The sequence below is a fragment of the Mus pahari genome, chromosome 6 (genome assembly GCF_900095145.1).
Source record: "Mus pahari chromosome 6, PAHARI_EIJ_v1.1, whole genome shotgun sequence".
Classification (NCBI taxonomy): domain Eukaryota; kingdom Metazoa; phylum Chordata; class Mammalia; order Rodentia; family Muridae; genus Mus; species Mus pahari.
In genome coordinates this window covers 50868557-50888324 of record NC_034595.1, presented here as the reverse complement: position 1 = coordinate 50888324, position 19768 = coordinate 50868557, and the positions used below count along the sequence as shown (strand labels likewise).

The following is a 19768-nucleotide window of genomic DNA, read 5'->3' as shown; positions in this document are numbered from 1 at the left end:
TTTTTTAAATTTGAAATGTATTTTTGTTTTATATTAAAGTTTAAAATAAAAAATTTCAAAATGAAAGACAGATGAAAGAAAATTAATAGGCAGGCTATAGATTGAGAAAAAGATATTTGTCATGCATGTATCTGATAAGACTTATGTGCAAAATAGATAAATAAGAGTAAATCAATAGAAAAAATGGCAAAATAGATAAATAAGAGTAAATCAATAGAAAAAAATGCAAAAACTTGACCGAATTGTTAATCCCACTGAATGAGAGGTAAGACCACTATCTAAATTCTTTAGTCAGATTATACAAGCTTTATTTTCTGTTAGGGCTATCTCCCTAAAACAGGATTTGCAAAAATATCTTCAAACATAGGAGAAGGTAGAGTTTATATAGCCTCCATAACTGTAAGACTAGGAGTTTTTCAAGTGTTGGGGTATTTCCTGAGGAATTTTGGTTACATGGTTACTTGGCTGAGCATTTCAAAATTATTTGACAGAATATCTTTTTGTTTTGTTTTGTTTTGTTTTGGGTTTTTTGTTTGTTTATTTGGTTGGTTGGTTGGTTTGGTTTGGCTTGTTTTTCGAGACAGGGTTTCTCTGTGTAGTCCTGGCTGTCCTGGAACTCACCCTGTAGACCAGGCTGGCCTCAAACTCCCAAGTGCTAGGATTAAAGGTGTGCTCCACCACTCCCAGCTTGACAGAATATCTTATATCAGGATAAAGGTCAAGTTATAGGGCATGAAACATGTCAAATTCCAGAAAATGGGTCAACACATACTCAAATCCATAAGACAGTTTTACATAAAACAGGAATGAACTTATTTTGGCCTTCTAACAGGATGGCTTTTAACCTTGACCTGGAGTCCAGCTGGTTCATCAAAACACTTAACAAAAGGAAGTGTTTAAATAGATAATTAGCAGACAATGATTATCAGGAGAAGGGTGTAGGATTACAAAGGGATATAACTATTCCCCCAACTAGAATCCACAATAAAGGACAACAAAACAGAATTTTGTGTTTCTCTAATGTTCATTAGCATGGCTAAGGCAAGCAAGCAAAGAGAGGCTGGTGGAAATGGGGAGAGTTGAAAGGTAGATATTGATGGAAGTTTAAAGTGATGCACACGTTTTGGGAAGCCGTCAAAGTAGATATAGGTATAGATATAGCTAAGCCCATATCCATCCTGTAACCCACCAGTCCAGTCTTAGATGCTCCAATGAAGTAAGAATCATAGATACACAAAAGCTGTATTGATGAGTGTCCTTAGCAACTTCATTCCTGATCATCTTAAACTGGAAACAACTCACATGTCCATATAGAAGAAAATGGAAAAGCAAGTTAGGGCATATTTAAACAAAGGAATACTACCCAACAAAGAAATAACACATTATTAACATCTCAAGAACATGTTAAGGAGAAGAAGCCAAATAAACAGGTCATATGCTTCATATAAATGAAGCTCTCAAGAGGTGGCACCTGTGTGTAGTTGTTGCTTTGGGCTGGGAGGGGCAGAAGGGAAGGTGTAATGAGCATGCCTATCTCAGCTAGAGGCACATCCATGTACACTGTCAGCTCATCAAGTAAAACAAAACCTGTGCATTTTATGTAATCATACTTCAGTAACTAAAAAAGTATTGAATGGACTCCACAATATTCTAGAAAAATAAAAGGGATTTATGAAAATATGATTAGAAATTACCATAACATATTTCATTTATTAAAAAAAAACCTTCCTGAGGATTATAGTGTAAGATAGTAATAGTACAATAACATATATCCTTTGTGGTGCTTGGAATGCCTTTAAAATGAAAGATGGTAGTCTGGTTTCTTTAAAATTATGGAAGATAGGCCAGCAAGGTGACCCATTGGACAGGCTTATAAATTAAGTCCATGTCTGGAATCTTCATGGTGGAAGGAGAAATATGATCCTGAAAGCTATACAAACATAAACTAAGGAGAATTTCTGTGAGTAGGAAGCAGCCTGAGGTGAGTTCCACTATGGCCTGGGCTACAGAAGGAAGTTCCTGCGTCACAAACAAAGTAAACAAACCAATAAATGAATACAGTGTCGCATCTTCTTCAGCCAAAGTTTTGTTTTTCTTTAAAACTTTTGATGGCTACATTTACATATAATTAAGTGCACATTTAATGTTTTTTAACAGTATATAACCCTGTGTATCAAAGACCTTATCAAGAATGTTTCTGTTACCATAAACCTAATGTATTGCATGCTCTCTCTCTCTCTCTCTCTCTCTCACACACACACACACACACACACACACACACACACACACACGGCCATGGCTGTTCTGGAACTCACTGTATAGGCCACACTAGCCTTGAACTCTAGAGACCCACCTACCTCTGCTCACCACCTTCCTTTCTTCCTTCCATGTGTTGATAGTCTTCCCTCAACACCCCTATATGCTTTTGGTCCCTGTAGCTACAGTAAAAGCAACAAAATCCTAGTGTCTCTAGCACTTTAAGAGTGATTAATTATGGCAGCTGAGAAATGGTAGATCAAAAATGAAAATCACAATTAGTCTTCAGAATTTCCTAATATAAATTTCAAACTAATACTGGTACTATACCATAATTATATCATAGGTGCGACATTCCAATAACCTTACCAACCAGAATAAGTTTAATAATAATCCCAACAGGCATAATGACACAAACGTGTAATCCCAGCACTGATGAGGCTCAGGCATGAGAATCCTGAGTTCAAGGCCAACCTGGGTTATTAGCAAGATCCTGTTTCAAAAAGAAAAAGAGACAAAAGAATGATCTTCCTTCTGCTGCCTTTTCTGACTATCTGGATAACCTGCATAATCTGGATACTATCCTGGTTAACAGGATAGTACCGGTTTTAAGTATTCCAGTGATAGCAGCTAATAGTTCATAATAATAATTTTATATCCCATATTTCACTGTAAAAGAGTCCTTAGTTAGTACTTTCCAGACTGTTTATAACAGGTACAAAATCAATAAAATGCAGGCACCTTTTTGGTTGACCGTGCTTTAAACAAGGTGACAAAGGGAGCTACAATTCATGAAGGATATCAAAGGCAAATGCCGCATCTATTTGAAATTATAGAGAGAGCATTGATTTTTTTTCTTCTTTAGCAGAAAGATCTATGCTCGAATTTTAGTTTTGCTAAGATAAAAGGTTTGAGCTCTTAACAAAAAGTACAGTAGCAGTGATTGCGCTGATAGACTAAATCTTAGGTCACTCTTTCTTTGTTTAGTAGTAAAGTATTTCTAAGTAATCAGTAAGTATTCGAAGCAGACATAAATTATAAAAGTGGGTTAGTGTCTACCACATTTTGTTTGCATCCCAAATCCTTTGCCTTTTCTAGCTGACTCTAATCCTCTCATCTCTTCTTTGTTTTGTTGTTGTTATGGTTTTTCCTAAAAGGATCTTCCTTGCTGACTTCTTAGTTAGTAACCCAGTCTCTGTTAATCCCTTCCCGTCGTTGGAGGTAATATATAAGTCCCTCAGAGCGTGGAGGATGGCAGAATGGAGTTCTTAGGATACTAGGATTGCTTGATCTGATTCTTCACGGATTAAAAGTTAAAGGAAAAGAAGCCTTTGGGGAAGTTTGTGCACACGATAAGGCAGTAAACTAGGATGCACAATTGCTACTGGATGCTTTGGTGAGACAGTAGGCAAAAGCAAGGTCTCCCTTTTATCTCTGTGTGATAGTGCTAGATAAAACATTTCTCTTTATAAGCAACAGAAGTGACTGAGGAGAAGAGAGAGGAGAGGAGGGAATTCTTGGTATTAACACATACAAGTACACACACACACACACTTCCTGAAAGCTATAGAACTGTTGTCAAAAAGAAATATATTATCTACAGTTGCAATGTTTAGACATTTGGCAATTGGATAAAATAATTTTTGGTGAAAATAGGGAAACAGATGGACATAAACGTACATAGGGTAGTAACTTTCATTTCTTGTACATACACAGTGAAATCATTGTAGGCAATAAATTCTTGGAGAAGTTGAATAGGGCTTGGGTAAATGTCATAGTTTATGACTGAATACATATAAACAGGTGAAAACTCAATATGGAGAGGTAATGGTAACTACCTGATAAAGAGACTTAGAACTCTTTTCATCCCACAGGAAGGATTGCATTAGAGACATAACGGTACAATAGTTGGATTTATAAAGGTATTTTTTAAAAGATTCTGCTTACAATTTTGGCAACTGCAGATACATAAAATAAATGCCTTTGTTCCTCCAAACAATGGTAACTATAAAAAATTTTAACCTATAGTTTCTAGAACAAATACCAAGGTTACTTTTAAAGGTGACACTGTCGTGGGTGCATTAAAGAACACTTGACTATAGAGATTTATGGAATTGTTTGAAGACAACATCCAAGCTAAAATTGTTCTGAACCTTGAGACCTTTTCTTTATGCTCTGAGTTCATCCTGTGTACTCAACACTCTTGATTTTAGAGTCTTGCGCCTGTCTCAATCTTTTCTGGAACAGGGTTTTGTGTTTCTCAAGATGCTTCCATCTGCTCAGTGTAGCTAAGGATGTCCTTGAACTTCGATCCTTTTGCCTTCACCTCCTGATTGCTGAGATTTATAGGCATTCACCATCGTGCCCAGATTATTCTTCCTAGGGATTGGAACCTGGGCTCTGTGCATGCTAGGCAAGCACTCTGCCTATTGAAGCCACAGCCCCAGCTCCCTTTCATGCCTTTTCTAGTCTCCTATTTCAGTCCCATCCTTCCTGCTTGTAAGAAGCTTTCTGTAATAGGTTACTGCAGCCCTCTTTGATAGTTCCTTCTTTTTGAATTTCTCACAGATATATTAACTTAAAACCTCATCTCAGGCTTGTTTAACTTTGGATGGCAGTCTTTGAGCCCATAGAAATTTATCTTTTTCTTTTAAAATAAGAGAAAGGGGAAGGTGAGAAGGAGGGAGAGTGAAAATGAATGCCGGGTCACATGTATAGAAGTCAGAGAGAATGTGGGTGTGGGTGTGCATAAGCTGTGATATGTATGCAGAAGTCAGAGGACAACCTTAGATGCTGGTCTTCATCTTCTGCCTTGTTTGGGACTGATTCTCTTGCTTGTCACTGTTTGCTAGGCAACCTGACAAGATTCTGTCTTCCAGGGATTCTTTATCTCTACCTCCCATCTTGCTGTAGATGAACTAGTACTGCAGTCATGTGCTGTCATGCCTAGCTTTATGTGGACATGAGAATCTGATCGTGGGTCCTCATGCTCACTGAATTCTCATTTCTCCATCTGCCAGCTTGTCATAAGAAGGCTGGGATTACAGATGGGTTTTAGTTCATCTGGCTTTCTATGGATTATGAAAATGTGAATTCAAGTTCTTGTTTCCTTATACATATTATTTGAGTGATCCATAAGCATAATGGAAAACAAGGCCTAGAGGAATTGAGGAGCAAACAACTAAAAGAGTGATGATGGATATTTAGAGAAAGTTGTGTAGTTCCAGCCAAATGCTTAGGTGGGTGGAAGTGATAGGCTCAGTTGTTTGCACACTGACTTAATTATTCCTAAGCAGAGTACTGACACAACAGTGGGTGAGCAAAGCAATGGACTTGTTTAGAATTTCCTTGGTCTTAGTACTAAGAGAGTTTTCCTGATCTGGCTCCCTAATTACACTTCACATTACATATTGCATATGTAATTGCACTGAGAATGTGCTGGCCAGACTCCTCATCTGTAAAACTGTTGGGACACATACCAGAAGTTAGCAATGTTTCATGTTGATAATCTTAATAATGTCAATCTATCAAATTGAGATTATTGTTGAGGTCTGAAGTAACTACCTTATTTGAGAGGAATACTGGTCACTTTGAAGGTGATAAATGCATTCAAAATCTAAAAGAAAGAACAAGAAAAATGGTGTTAATTTGAGTTTTCATGAGTTACGTAGGTATTTTCAAAGATCTGTAACTAAATGTAAGTACTTCTCTTCCAAATTATTATTTATTTCTAGTCATTTAGTCCTTCAAAAATCGTGAGGAAGAAAAGTATTACAGCTTATTCTCCTACTACTGGAACTTATCAATTGAGCCCATTTTCTTCTCCCACAACCCCCAAAGAACGAGAGCACAGAAACGGACCATCAAATGGTTAGTTGAACACTCTTTTTCAGTTATGGTAAGATTTTTCTAGTTATTGGTTAAATCAAGATTTTGATTTAGTAATATATAGCTCTTGTTGCAGCTGGGTTTTCTCTCTTCTCAAGGAATTTAACATAGAAAAGGCTAGAGTGTAAATGTTACTTTGGACATAAATGTAAACTTCGTAGTCACTTCTTTTTAAAATGCTGCTGCTGTTCCCTTACTATCCCATCCATTAAATAGGAATTATGGCCTGACTGCCTTCAGCTACTATCAATTATAATGGTTACAGATATGCCCTTAACAAGCTATCCATCATGTGCATAAATTAAAGGACATATAACTCAGATACTGCCACACTGCAGTTTAAGAGGAATACTTCCAAATGTTATTTCTATCCATACTTTCCATTTAGCTTTGCCCACATTTAGTATATGGTTTATCTTTAATATCTTTTATGCCCTTTTTATTTTAAACATATTTGTAAAAAAAAAGAAAAAAACTTCAAAAAATTTTCCACATAGGATAACCTACCTATATAAACCTAATTTTTATATAAAAATATTATTCATTTAATTCTGACATACATTTTTGTTGTTCTCTAGTAGTTTATTGCTAAGATCTATATTTAAAGGCACAGGTCTCAATTGCATATGCTTAATTTTTTTACATTGTAAGAAATCATGAATCAGTGACATGTCATTCTCTGTAGTATAAAATTTTAAATAGGCTCAAATTTAGTAAAATGTATTTTAGATACGCTGTGACTAACCTAATTCATATTTTATTGTTTAACATTTATTAGATATTAAGCATATGCTAGAATCTATATGGAAATTGGTCTCATTTTACCTAATTTGTTTAATGAAATACATTATTAAATATACTAAGTTTTTTAGTCTGTTTGATTTTAAGCTAACCAAATGCTTTTACCCTAAAGCTATTAATATTATGTTTGTTTTCACAAAATTTATGAAAGTCTATACATTTCTATCAAATTCTATAGTTTTTATATAGCAGATATATCTTTAATTAAAAAAATAATAACTTAGAGATTGCACATTTCTAGGAAAATCTCAATAGATTTTAAGTAGATACATACTTAATTTCCATATTGAAATTAAATATGGACTTAAGGGAACATTCCTTTTGCCCATAAAAAGACTAGTCACATGATCTCACTTGACATTTATGTGGGTAATTATCACATTGTCGGTACTAAGTATGCTCTTTTTAAAAAAGTCAAACTGCAAGGGTTTCTGAGGTACAGGCAATATCTAGTGCTTGACTTATATGCTGACTACTGATTCACTCTAGTTATTCATTAAAGTTATTCATTCATAAACACATATGTGTTTAATTTACTCTGATATATGTATATGTACACACATACATAACATCACATCACATATAGAAGCCTCAAAGCAGAAATCTGTTAAAGTCCTGAATGAAATCACATTATTTGTAATCATACTCCAATCCCAGTAAGTCTTCTGCATGGTTTAGAAATAAGAAACCCTAATTGTTATCTGATATTATAATTTGATATTTCCAAATTAGAAAATACAACTTAGCCGGGCGTGATGGCGCACGCCTTTAATCCCAGCACTCGGGAGGCAGAGGCAGGCGGATTTCTGAGTTCGAGGCCATCCTGGTCTACAAAGTACTTACATATAATAAAGAATTAAAATCTTTTAAAAAAACTTGCATATATTTAATATTATAAAAAAAAAAAAAAAAAAGAAAATACAACTTAAAAAGTAATTTAAAATTTAGATGGGATCATGGCCTCCTTTATATTTCCCTCTTTTAAAATATTGTTCAATATCTAATGGGAAATATTAATAACATCTAGAAGACATTTTATTTCTACTTGCTTTTTAATGTACTTCATATTAAACCCCAAACCCGTTTACTTAGACTTTGCATGTTCAAGTCTCAAAGCTCAAATGTGGAGATCAAAGGGCAACTTCTACACATAAAGTCCTGCCTACCCTCTTATTTCCCTTGTTTCTGCTGCCGGGCTGTGCTCTCTGAGCTGGCTGGCATGTGAGCTTCAGAGCCTTCTCCTGTCTCTGCCTCCTATCTTTGGTATGGGTACTGGGGTTACCACCACACCTGACCTTTTGCATGTATTCCTGGGACAGAACTCAGATTGTCAGGGTTGTGTGACAAGCACTTTTACCCACTGATCCATCTTCTCAACCCTGCAGACCCTTATTGGGATTTTAAAAGTCATTCATCAAGAACCTACCCATTTTTCTTCCCATGTTTTAGTAGCTCTGTCTTCTTTCCATACTTAGTCTTGCCAAGCCCTTGCTGACATTGAAGTTTTGGTCCTTCTGCCTCCACCTCAGGAGTACTGGGATCATGGGCATACACCACCAGCCCCAGCTCAGGTTACATTATTTCATGTAACTTGTTTAAAATAGTAGCTAGCCCTAATAAGTGCTGTATGTTAAACATTGCCGTTATCATCATTAATTTTGCTTCCAAACCTTATATAACTGAAAGCTTTTTCCTGGATCCCTACCAGAAACTTCAAATACAATTCTGAATGTAGACCAGATTCAGTGATGACACACTTATAATCAGTGTTTTGTAAGGCTGTTCTTAAAAAGAGTAAAGAACACAAATGTTAAAAGGTGCATGTAACCTAGAAAGAAAACTGCTGATGTAATGATATGACTCTTTAGCCCACTGTATATACTGGGGTGTTGTTGTTGTTATTGTTGTTGTTTGGTTTATTTGGTTTGGTTTGGTTTGGATTTCCAAGACAGGATCTTTCTGTGTAGCCCTGCTGTCCTGGAACTCACTCTGTAGACCAGGATAGCCTTGACCTCAGTGATTCACCTGCCTCTTGCCTCCCAAATGCTGGCATTAAAGGTGTGTGCCACCAAGCCAAGCATAATATTGTACTTACTTTTTAATTAGAATATAATGAAGAGAGAACTATTAACTGAAAAATGTTATTTTGGAAGATAGATATAAAGTCCTATTTAGCAACTGAAAAGTACTTAAAGACCTAAGAAAACTAAGAATTTTATTGATCCACATATTATTTGGCAGTAATAAAAATATTTAGAAAGGCATTGAACACCTAATAAAAATTCTACTAAAATAATCTAGGCTGTCACTGGCTTCTGGGGGTAAAATGTGGAAATGAATTACAAATTAATGAAGCAATCTTAATATTTGATTTTGGAGCTTTACTGCATATAGATAACATAGTACCAAAGTCAGGAAATTAATTTTTAGTCAAGATTTTTTTTAAATAAAGGAAATGGAAAAACAAAGTTGGATGCTTTTTTTCTTTCCTACCTCCCTTTGTTTCCCCCCCTTACTTCCGATTCACCTTTTAGCAATGTATTCATCTTTTTGTTCTTGGCTTGATTTTCTACTCTGTGTCAGGACATGCATGTCAGAGTAGCCTCAATCCTTCCCACTCTGCCTTTCAAGTGCTGGAGTTACAGGGAGCAAAAATTTGGCAAGTCAGTCAATAAAAATTTGACAAATTATCTCCTTAACTTTGTGTTCTTTTCCCATACAGAAACAAGAAAACGGCATAACTTGAGCTCACCTGTAAGACAGGAGTCCACAGTGAAAGATAGTGATGGGTGAGCTTGGCTTCAAAGTCATCTTCACAGAATATTGCTGAAGAAAAGCTTGACTCATCTTCAAGTGACAACTTAAGAAAAGTCATTTGTCTTTATAAATTAATAGTTTATAAGTGGGCTGAGTTATTCTATCTATACATTTATTTATTTTATATGATTTTTCTTTTTAAACACTGTTGTTAAGAAGAGTATTTGTGGTGTCTTGCAGTGCTCGTGTGGTGGGAGTATATAATGCTTTAATTTCAATATTCATCGAGCCTAGGTCTGGGCTGGTGTATTATAGACCAATTTAAGGTCAAGCTAAGGAACCTCCATTTCAGAGTCGCATAGAGAAGAATGAGAATGCTGAAAGCATGAGTAGGTGAGGCAACATTGTACAGGCTCTAAGCAGCAGCCCAGGTTATGAGCCAACGCCAGCCATACTCACATTGACCTGCCACTGATGCCTGTGAATGAAAGTGTATTCCAGAAAGCCTGCGTGTAATAGGAATAATATTTATGTATCTCACACTGGAGTGATTGAAAGTGGCTCATGTGTTCATCTTATTTACCAAATGATTTCTGTGTGCCATATTCTGTGATGTAAAATGAAGTTTTAACCCACTTAGAGCTCATGATCTTCTGTTGTAAGTGAACATATCCTCCTCAACTTAGAAATTAGTTGTGTTGAAATATTTTTTCAGAATCATTTATATGGAACTTAGATGCATTTTCCACTTAATAGTGTTAGAATCTGTAGGTTTTTTGTTTGTTTGTTTGTTTGTTTGTTTTTAAAGATTTATTTATTTATTATATGTAAGTACACGGTAGCTATCTTCAGACACTCCAGAAGAGGGCACCAGATCTTGTTACGGATGGTTGTGAGCCACCATGTGGTTGCTGGGATTTGAACTCAGAACCTTCGGAAGAGCAGTCAGTGCTCTTACCTGCTGAGCCATCTCAGCAGCCAGAATCTGTAGTTTTAAACCTAAGATCAGATGTCTTTTATTTCATAATGTAAGTGACTCGTATTATTTACTGAATGCGGTGTGAAACACTATAGTAAAGGTCAGTCCCCTGGGAGGCCTTGCTTAGGGTCTCCTACAGAACCTTATTGCTTGCTTTAGAGCTTCCTTTCCCTAACCACAAAATCCCCATGCCACCAAATATGGTAAAATACTATGTTTGCGAAGCCCTGCTCTTTAAAATTCTTTATTACATTTATCTATTGAGTGTGTGTGTGTGTGTCCGTGAGTATGTGACTTTGTTAGGGGAAAGCATTTGCCAGTGTGCATTTGAAGGTCAGGGGATCTCCTCCAGGACTCAGTTCTCTCCTTCCATCATGAGGGTCTTAGGTATTGAACAGGGATTGAAGCCATCAGACTGCTGGCAGGCAGCTTTATCTGTTGAGCCATGCTACCAACCCAACAAAGAGTTTTTGCTCTTTTTTTTTTTCTTCTCTTTTTTTAAATAAAAATTTTAAACATTTATATTTTCTGTATATAAATGTTTTGTCTTCATGTTTAGAAGTTCACTTTGAGAGTAGAGGCCAGAAGGGTCCTCCAGATGCCCTGGAACTGAGGTTATGGATGTGAGCAACCATATGGGTGCTGGGAACTTAACCTGAGTTCTCTGCAAAAATAGCAAGTACTCTTAACCACTGAGCAATCTCTCCAGCCCATACTTTTTCTCTCTTTTTTTCTTTTATTAACCAATCAGATTTATGTTTCAATAAAATCACAATTTACAAGATGCCAGTACAGTAATTTCAGAGTCAATTGATAATGATAAAAACTTTATACGGATATTTCTAACCTTGTAAAATAATAGCTACTGTGGCTGGTAAACACTATGTGGGTTCAGGTCTGCAGCCACCTTCCTTCCTCTCCTAACCTGAGAATCTCAATCTGTCTCTCTCTCTCTCTCTCTCTCTCTCTCTCTGTCTCTCTGCTAACTCTTAGCTTTGCCTCCCTTTTCCCTGTCCAATCACAGGCCTCCTCTGCACTAATTTGATTGGACAGGGAAAATCCTGTGACATACCACCTTTTCTGTTTAATTAAATTAAAAAAAAAAAAACTTTCTCTCAAAGTATAAATTGAGCACAGCTATTACCATTTTGTAATTTACATGGTATAAGATAGACATAACACCCACTCCAACATTTTTGCCAATAAAATTGAACACTGTCCTCTATCCTAACTTAAAGGCTAGAGTTCTGCATCTGGTTATATCCCGGCTTGAGATAGAATGCCATCTGAAAACCATCCTCTCACGTCTGTTCTCTCAAAATAAATAGCCTGGGTTGGCTATGTGACTATAAGTCTTTAACCCCATCAGAAATCCAAGAACGACTAATATTAACTGAAAATATATAGGAAGCCTAACACAGCTTCCAAAACTAGCCAATTTATATAGATCGCTGAATACCCTAGACAGTCCTTTACTTCAAAATGTTGGAGCATCGGTCTTCAGCCTTCTGGCCAGAATCATCTGACAGACCTAGAGAAACAGGATATTAAGGACTAGCCTATTCTGTCTTGGCAGAACCAAACTGTCCTAACCTGTAATTGTGTCCTTTTTGGACAGTATTATGTCTGTAGATGAAATGAGGCAATTCTTACCTAGTGGCTATCTCGCCACAACTGGAGTAACTCACAGATGCTCAATTTCTTCTTTGAATCCAAGACAGGGAAGCTGTCAGGAGCAGACTGGTCTCAACAAGTGAATAAATAACATTAAACGTCACATTCTGTGGATTTCTGGTGTTTTTGAGAACCAACTATCTATGTAAAGTAATCTGGACTGTTGTCCATTAACTACTCTCAGCTATTTCCAATTAAAATCTTGAAAACACCCTAACAATAAACTCAGAGCCATGAATTTGCTATTTGGGCCTAAACTCACAGACTTAAACATCTCAGATCAGATTAAAATAACAGTTATAGGAGATCTGGGTCTAATTCTTGTACTTATACAAAATTTTGTATCAATAGAAGAAATTTATACCAATGAAACCCTTGATTTTGCATCAAAATAAATTATGTACCAATTAAGAAATTATGACTTCTATGCCAGAAAGATTTTGCTGACAGGACCCTGATATAGTTCTCTCTTGAGGTTATGCTAGTGCCTGGCAAATACAGAAGTAGATGCTCACAGTCACCTATTGGATGGAACACAGGGCCCCTAATGAAGAAGCTAGAGAAAGTACCCAAGAAGCTTAAGGGGTCTGCAACCCTATAGGAGGAACAACAATATGAACTAACCAGTACCCTCCAGACTTGAGTCTCTAGTTGCATATGTAGCAGAGGATGGCCTAGTCGGCCATCAATGGGAGGAGAGGCACTTGGCCTTGTGAAGATCATATGCCCCAGTACAGGGGAATGCCAGGACCAGGAAGTGGGAGTGGGTGGGTTGGGGAGCAGGGCAGAGGGAGGGTATAGGGGGCTTTGGAGATAGCATTTGAAATGTAAATGAAGAACATATCTAATAAAAAAAGAATAAATAAATAAAAGGGAAAATATAAAACAACAAAAAAAGAAATTATGACTTCAGCTTAGTAACAATTAAAGAGATTTCTACCAAATGAAATTATGGCTATGTAATCAATTCTAGCTATTCCTCCCTGTTCCAATATAACCATTCCTATATTCCCTAGAAAGACAACCTATTAATAACCCTCTCCAGCCGTAAAGCCCAGGAATCTGGGCCGATGACTCTTCATAACTTCTTCAAGCAGAATATGGGCATTGAGATATTGCGGGGGGGGGGGTAGGAAAAGTAGGATTGATCAGTTTCTGATGTCTGTGTCTTGACTGGATCCAGCTGAAGTCCAGGACATCAGGAGTTCAAGCAGGTCAGTTCAGCATGTCTGCCGAGAAAATTCACAAGGCTGTATATTCTGTAATATATAAATCTCAAAACAAAATTTTAGTATCATCAAGATATATTTTTTGTTTGATTCTCTGGAATCTAGTACTCTGGAGGTCTCCCTTTGTCATATCTGATCCATATAACTCTAGAAGGTGTAAATACCTTAATTACCTTTTCCAAAAACTCAAAGACAAAAACCTTCTTCCCAAATCAGTATATCCTTGAGCCAGTAATCAGAAAACTCTTTTCTACTTTTTCTACTTTGGAAAACCAATATAAAAACTTGATTTTTTTTTTTATTCGCAAGTTAAATGGAACACATTTATGAATTAGTTCTAAATGATCTTAAAATATTGTAGCAATATTCCACCATTGTTTTTTATTTTGTGGAAAATATCATATAGTGAAAAAGAAAGGCATGGAAAAAAGGAGGTACCTGTTTCCAGAATATTCTGAATCTTATGAGGAGACCCTTAGAGGCTTTAAGGCACCACACCTTAGGGCTCAACTCTTCCCCCACACTCCTCCCTTCATGGTACAAAAAAATGGAGCTGGGCGTAGTGGCACACACCTTTAATCCCAGTACTTGGGAGGCAGATGCAGGCGGATTTCTGAGTTCGAGGCCAGCCTGGTCTACAGAGTGAGTTCCAGGACAGCCAGGGTGCCCCTTCACTAAAGTAGCTTATAAAGTCTGCACTTAAATTTAACTTATTTTCATTTTAATGCAGCTACTAGAAAAGTTTGTGAGTGGATTACATTTCTTTTATACTTTGTTGATATGTATTATTAGAGAGTAAAGAAATTTCTAATTAGAAAATAACCTGAAACAATTGCAACAATGAAGAAATGATTAAATCATCTTTGGCTTGTTTGATAGTATATCATTCAGCACTTAAAATTACACATTTAGGATATGTGTACTCCCCAGAAGTTAAACAGCTGTAGTGGCCCATGCCCAGGATTCCAGCACTCTAGAAGTAGAGGCAAGAGAATTGCTTCATATTTGACGCCAGCCTGATCTACAAAGCCATTTCCAAGCCAACCAAAGTTACATCTTCTCAAAAACAAGAACTCTCCTATTCTCAAAAAGGCTTGTTATGTTAAGAAAGCATGATTTAAAGCAGTGGTTCTCAACCTTAGTGCTGTGACCCTTTAATACAGTTCCTCATGCTGTGGTGACCACCATAAAACTTTTCATTGCTACTCTATAGGTGTAATTTTACTACTATTATGAATTGTAATATAAATATCTAAGGAGTTGTAACCCACAAATTGAGAACCACAGATTTATACTTACAAAAAAAAAAATAAAGTTTAAAATTAAGAGACTGCTTCTTATTTTCTTCACACTAAACAATGCAAGCCATTATTTTTAAGCGTCCCAGTCCAAGACCGTGGTAAGTGAGCTTTGGAAGATGAACTCAAGAAGGCATGTATGGAGAGGAAAAGACATCTATCTCTTCCCACTCACTCCTAGGTGGGAATGAAAGGGGGGGAGAGCAGGGTCTTTGGAGGATGGTTGATAACGTGTATTGTGTCTATCGAGGAATGGCAAAATGGCAGGGGCACTTTCCTGCACAGCCCCTTTAACATGGAAAGAGAGGGCTAGGGAACCAAATCTGTCTTGTGAACTAGAGTGTCCAGTTCTGTGACCTGAGACACTCACATGCTTATTCTTGGTAATAATATTCGTTTTTCATTCCTAGATTCATGGTGTTGCTATCTAAAATTGAGAGATCATCAGAGAAAACCATGGAGATAATGAAAAATCTAAGTAGTATACAGGTTTGCACTTTTTCTTACATATAATTTTCATACCTCCACTATCTGTTTTGAAAAAGGAAAAAGAGTCCTATATTTAAGATTTCACTGCAGTCAAGAGTTTGCAGGGTATATATTTAACTTATTTCTCATGGGAAGCTCCTTAGTTGTAATATGTAATGATTACCTGTAATATTTTAGTTTTAGTTGACTTTTCACATTTAAAAGTAATTTTGTAGATTATGAGATTATGTTAGAGTTTTTTGTTTGTTTGTTTGTTTATCTGCTGTTGTTTGCTGAGGTCATTCTTTCAGAACATTTTTTTTCTTTTTTTATTGGATATTTTCTTTACATTTCAAAGGTTATACCTTTCCAGGTCTCCCCTCCAGAAAACCCTATACCATCCCTTCTCCACTTGCATCTATGAAGGTATCCCCACCCACCCACGCACTCACCCCCCGACACCCTCCCTTGTATTCCCCTACACTGGGGCATTGAACCCCCTCAGGCCCAAGGGCTGCTCCTCCCACTGATGTCCAACAAGGCCATCCTCTGCCACATATACGGTGGGAGCCATGGGTCCCTCCATGTGTACTCTTTGGTTGATGGTCCAGTCCCCAGGAGCTCCAAGGGATCTAGCCAGTTGATATTGTTGCTACCCGCCATGAGCCTGCAAACCCCCTCAGCTCCTTCAGTCCCTTCTCCAACTCCTCCATCAAGGACCCTACACTCAGTCCAATGATTGGCTGCGAGCATCCACCTCTATCTTTGTCAGGCTCTGGCAGAGCCTCTCAGGAGACAGCCATATCAGGCTCCTATCAGCAAGCACTTCCTGGCATCCACAATAGCATCAGGGTTTGGTGACTGTGTATGGGATAGTTCACCAAGTGGGGCAGTCTCTGGATGGACTTTCCTTCAGTCTCTGCTCCACACTTGGTCTCCATATTTCCTCCTGTGAGTATTTTGTTCCCCCTTCTAAGAATCACTGAAGCATCCACACTTTGGTCTTCCTTCTTGAACTTTATATGGTCTGTGAATTGTATCTCGGGTATCCCAAATTTTGGGGCTAATATCCACTTATCAGTGAATGCATACCGCGTGTGTTCTTTTGTGACTGAGTTACCTCAGTCAGGATAGTTTCAAGTTCCATCCATTTGCCTGTGGATGGAGTATTCCTTTCTCCACATCCTTGCCAGCATCTGCTGTCACCTGAGTTTTTGATCTTAGCCATTCTGACTGGTATGAGGTGGAATCTCAGGGTCGCTTTGATTTACATTTCCCTGATGACTAAGGATGTTGAACATTTCTTTAGGTGTTTCTCGGCCATTCGACTTTCCTCAGTCAAGAATTCTCTGTTTAGCTGTATTCCCCATTTTTTAATAGGGTTATTTGGTTTTCTGGAGTCTAACTTTTTGAGTTCTTTATATATATTGGATATTAGCCCTCTGTTGGAATTAGGATTGGTAAAGGTCTTTTCCCAATCTGTTGGTTGCCGTTTTGTCCTATTGACAGTGTCATTTACCTTACAGAAGCTTTGCAATTTTATGAGGACCCGTTTGTCTATTGTTAATCTTACAGCATAAGGCATTGGTGTTCTGTTCTGGAACTTTTTTCCTATGCCCATGTGTTCGAGACTTTCCCACTTTCTCTTCTATTAGATTCAGTGTATCTAGTTTTATGTGGAGGTCCTTGATCCACTTGACTTGAGCTTTATACAGGGAGGTAAGAATGGATCAATTTACATTCTTCTACATGTTGACCGCTAGTTAAACCAGCACCATTTGTTGGAAATGCTGTCTTTTTTCCCACTGGATGGTTTTAGTTCCTTTGTCAAAGATAAAGTGACCATAGGTGTGTGGGTTCATTTCTGGATCTTCAAATCTGTACCATTGATCTACCTACCTGTCGCTGTACCAATACCATGCAGTTTTTATCACTATTGCTATGTAGTACAGCTTGAGGTCAAGGGATGGTGATTCTCCCAGAAGTTCTTTTATTATTGAGGATAGTTTTCACTATCCTGGAATTTTTGTTATTCCAAATGAATTTGAGAACATTGCTCTTTCTAACTCTATGAAGAATTGAGTTGGAATTTTGATGAGGATTGCATGAATCTCTAGATTGCTTTCAGCAAGAAAGCCATTTTTACTATATTAATCCTGTCAATCCGTGAGCATGGGAGATCTTTCCATCTTCTGAAATCTTCTTTCATTTCTTTCTTCAGAGACTTGACGTTCTTGTCATACACATCTTTCACTTGTTTGTTTAGAGTCACACAAGATATTTTACATTGTTTGTGACTATTGTGAAGGCTATCATTTCCCTAATTTCTCAGTCTGTTTATCCTTTGAGTATAGGAAGGCTATACTTGTTTGAGTAATTTTATATCCAGCCACTTTGCTGGTTAGTCTGGCTAAGGGTTTATCTATCTTGTTGGTTTCCTCAAAGAACCAGCTCCTGGTTTTGTGGGTGCTTTGTATAGTTCTTTTTCTTTCTACTTGGTTGATTTCAGTCCTGAGATTGATTCTTCCCTGCCGCCTACTCATGTTCCGTGTATGTGCTTCTTTTTGTTCTAGAGCTTTCAGGTGTGCTGTGAAGCTGCTAGTGTATGCTCTCTCCATTTTCTTTTTTGGAGGCACTCAGAGCTATGAGTTTTCCTTTTAGCACTGCTTTCATGGTGTCCCATAATTTTTGTTATGTTGTACCTTCATTTTCATTTTATTCTAAAAAGTCTTTAATTTCTTTCTTTATTTCTTCCATGACCAAGTTATCATTGAGTAGGTCATTGTTCAGCTTCCATGTATATGTAGGCTTTCTGTTGTTTTTGTTGCTATTGAATGATGATCTTTGATGATCTGATATGATGCATGGGATTATTTCAACTTTCCTGTATCTGTTGAGGCCTATTTTGTGACCGATTATATGGTCAGTTTTGGATAAGGTACCATTGAGGTGCTGAGAAGAAGGTATATTCTTTTGTGTTTCCATGATCTGTCCATTGCTAAGAGTGGGGTGTTGAAGTCTCCCACTATTGTATGAGGTGCAATGTGTGCTTTGAGCTTTAGCAAAGTTTCTTTTATGAATATGGAAGCACTTGCATTTGAATCATAGTTATTATGAATTGAGAATTCTTCTTGGTCGATTTTTCCTTTGATGAGTATGAAGTGTCCTTCCTTAGCTTTTTTGATAACTTTTTGTTGAAAGTCAATTTTATTCGATATTAGAATGGCTACTCCAGCTTTTGTCTTGGAACCATTTGCTTGGAAAATTGTTTCCCAACCCTTTACTCTGAGGTAGTGTCTTTCTTTGACACTGAGGTGTGTTACCTGTATGCAGCAGAATGCTGGGTCCTGTTTATTTAATCAGTCTGTTAGTCTATGTCTTTTTATTGGGGAATTGAGTCCATTGATGTTAAGAGATATTAAAGAATAGTGATTGTTGTTTCCTGTTATTTTTGATGGTTTTGTTTTGTTTTGTTTTCATGTTTATGTTACTATCTTCTTTCAGGTTTGTTGAAAAAAAGATTGCTTTCTTGCTTTTTCTAGGGTGTAGTTTTCCTCCTTGTTTTTGGTGTTTTCCATCTATCATCTATTATCCTTTGTAGGACTGGATTTGTAGAAAGATATTGTATATATTTGCTTTTGCCATGGAATGTCTTGGTTTCTCCTTCTATAGTAATAAAGAGTTTTGCTGGCTAGAGTAGCCTGGGCTGGCATTTGTGTTTTCTTAGGGTCTGTATGACATCTACCCAGGATTTTCTTGCTTTCATAGTCTCTGGTGAGATGTCTGGTATAATTCTGATAGGTCTGCCTTTATATGTTACTTGACCTTTTTCCCTTACTGCTTTTAATATTCTTTCTTTGTTTTGTACATTTTATTTGGTGTTTTGACTATTATGTGATGGGAGGAATTTCTAGTCCAATCTATTTGGAGTTCTGTAGGCTTCTTATATGTTTACAGGCATCTCTTTCTTTAGGTTAGGAAAGTTTTCTTCTATAATTTTGTTGAAGATATTTACTGGCCCTTTAAGTTGGGAATCTTCACTCTCTTCTACAGCTATTATCTTTAGGTTTGGTCTTCCCATTGTGTCCTGGATCTCCTGGATGTTTAGGGTTAGGAGCTTTTTGCATTTTGCATTTCCTTTGGCTGTTGTGTCAGTATTTTCTATGGTATCTTCTGCACCTGAGATTCTCTCTTCTATCTCTTGTATTCTGTTGGTGATGCTTGCATCTATGACTCCTGATCTCTTTCCTAGGTTTTCTATCTCCAGGGTTGTCTCCCTTTGTGATTTCTTTATTGTTTCTATTTCCATTTTTAGATCCTGGATGGTTTTGTTCAATTCCTTCACCTGTTTGGTTGTCTTTTTCTTGTAATTCTTTAAGGGATTTTTGTGTTTCCTCTTTAAGGGCTTCTACCTGTTT

At 37.1% G+C, this 19768-nt stretch overlaps 1 protein-coding gene across 2 annotated transcripts in view; it reads left to right on the top strand.

Moving 5' to 3' along the window:
• Positions 1–19768, top strand: part of Itgb3bp (integrin subunit beta 3 binding protein) — a 56453-nt gene that overhangs the window by 19954 nt on the left and 16731 nt on the right. The window contains exons 3-5 of one of the 2 annotated variants that reach the window (XM_021200456.2): positions 5991–6126; positions 9668–9734; positions 15293–15371. In XM_021200456.2, the coding sequence (XP_021056115.1) occupies positions 5991–6126; positions 9668–9734; positions 15293–15371 (282 nt within the window). The remainder of the gene's footprint in view (positions 1–5990; positions 6127–9667; positions 9735–15292; positions 15372–19768) is intronic. The other variant, XM_029539917.1, reaches the window with a different exon arrangement.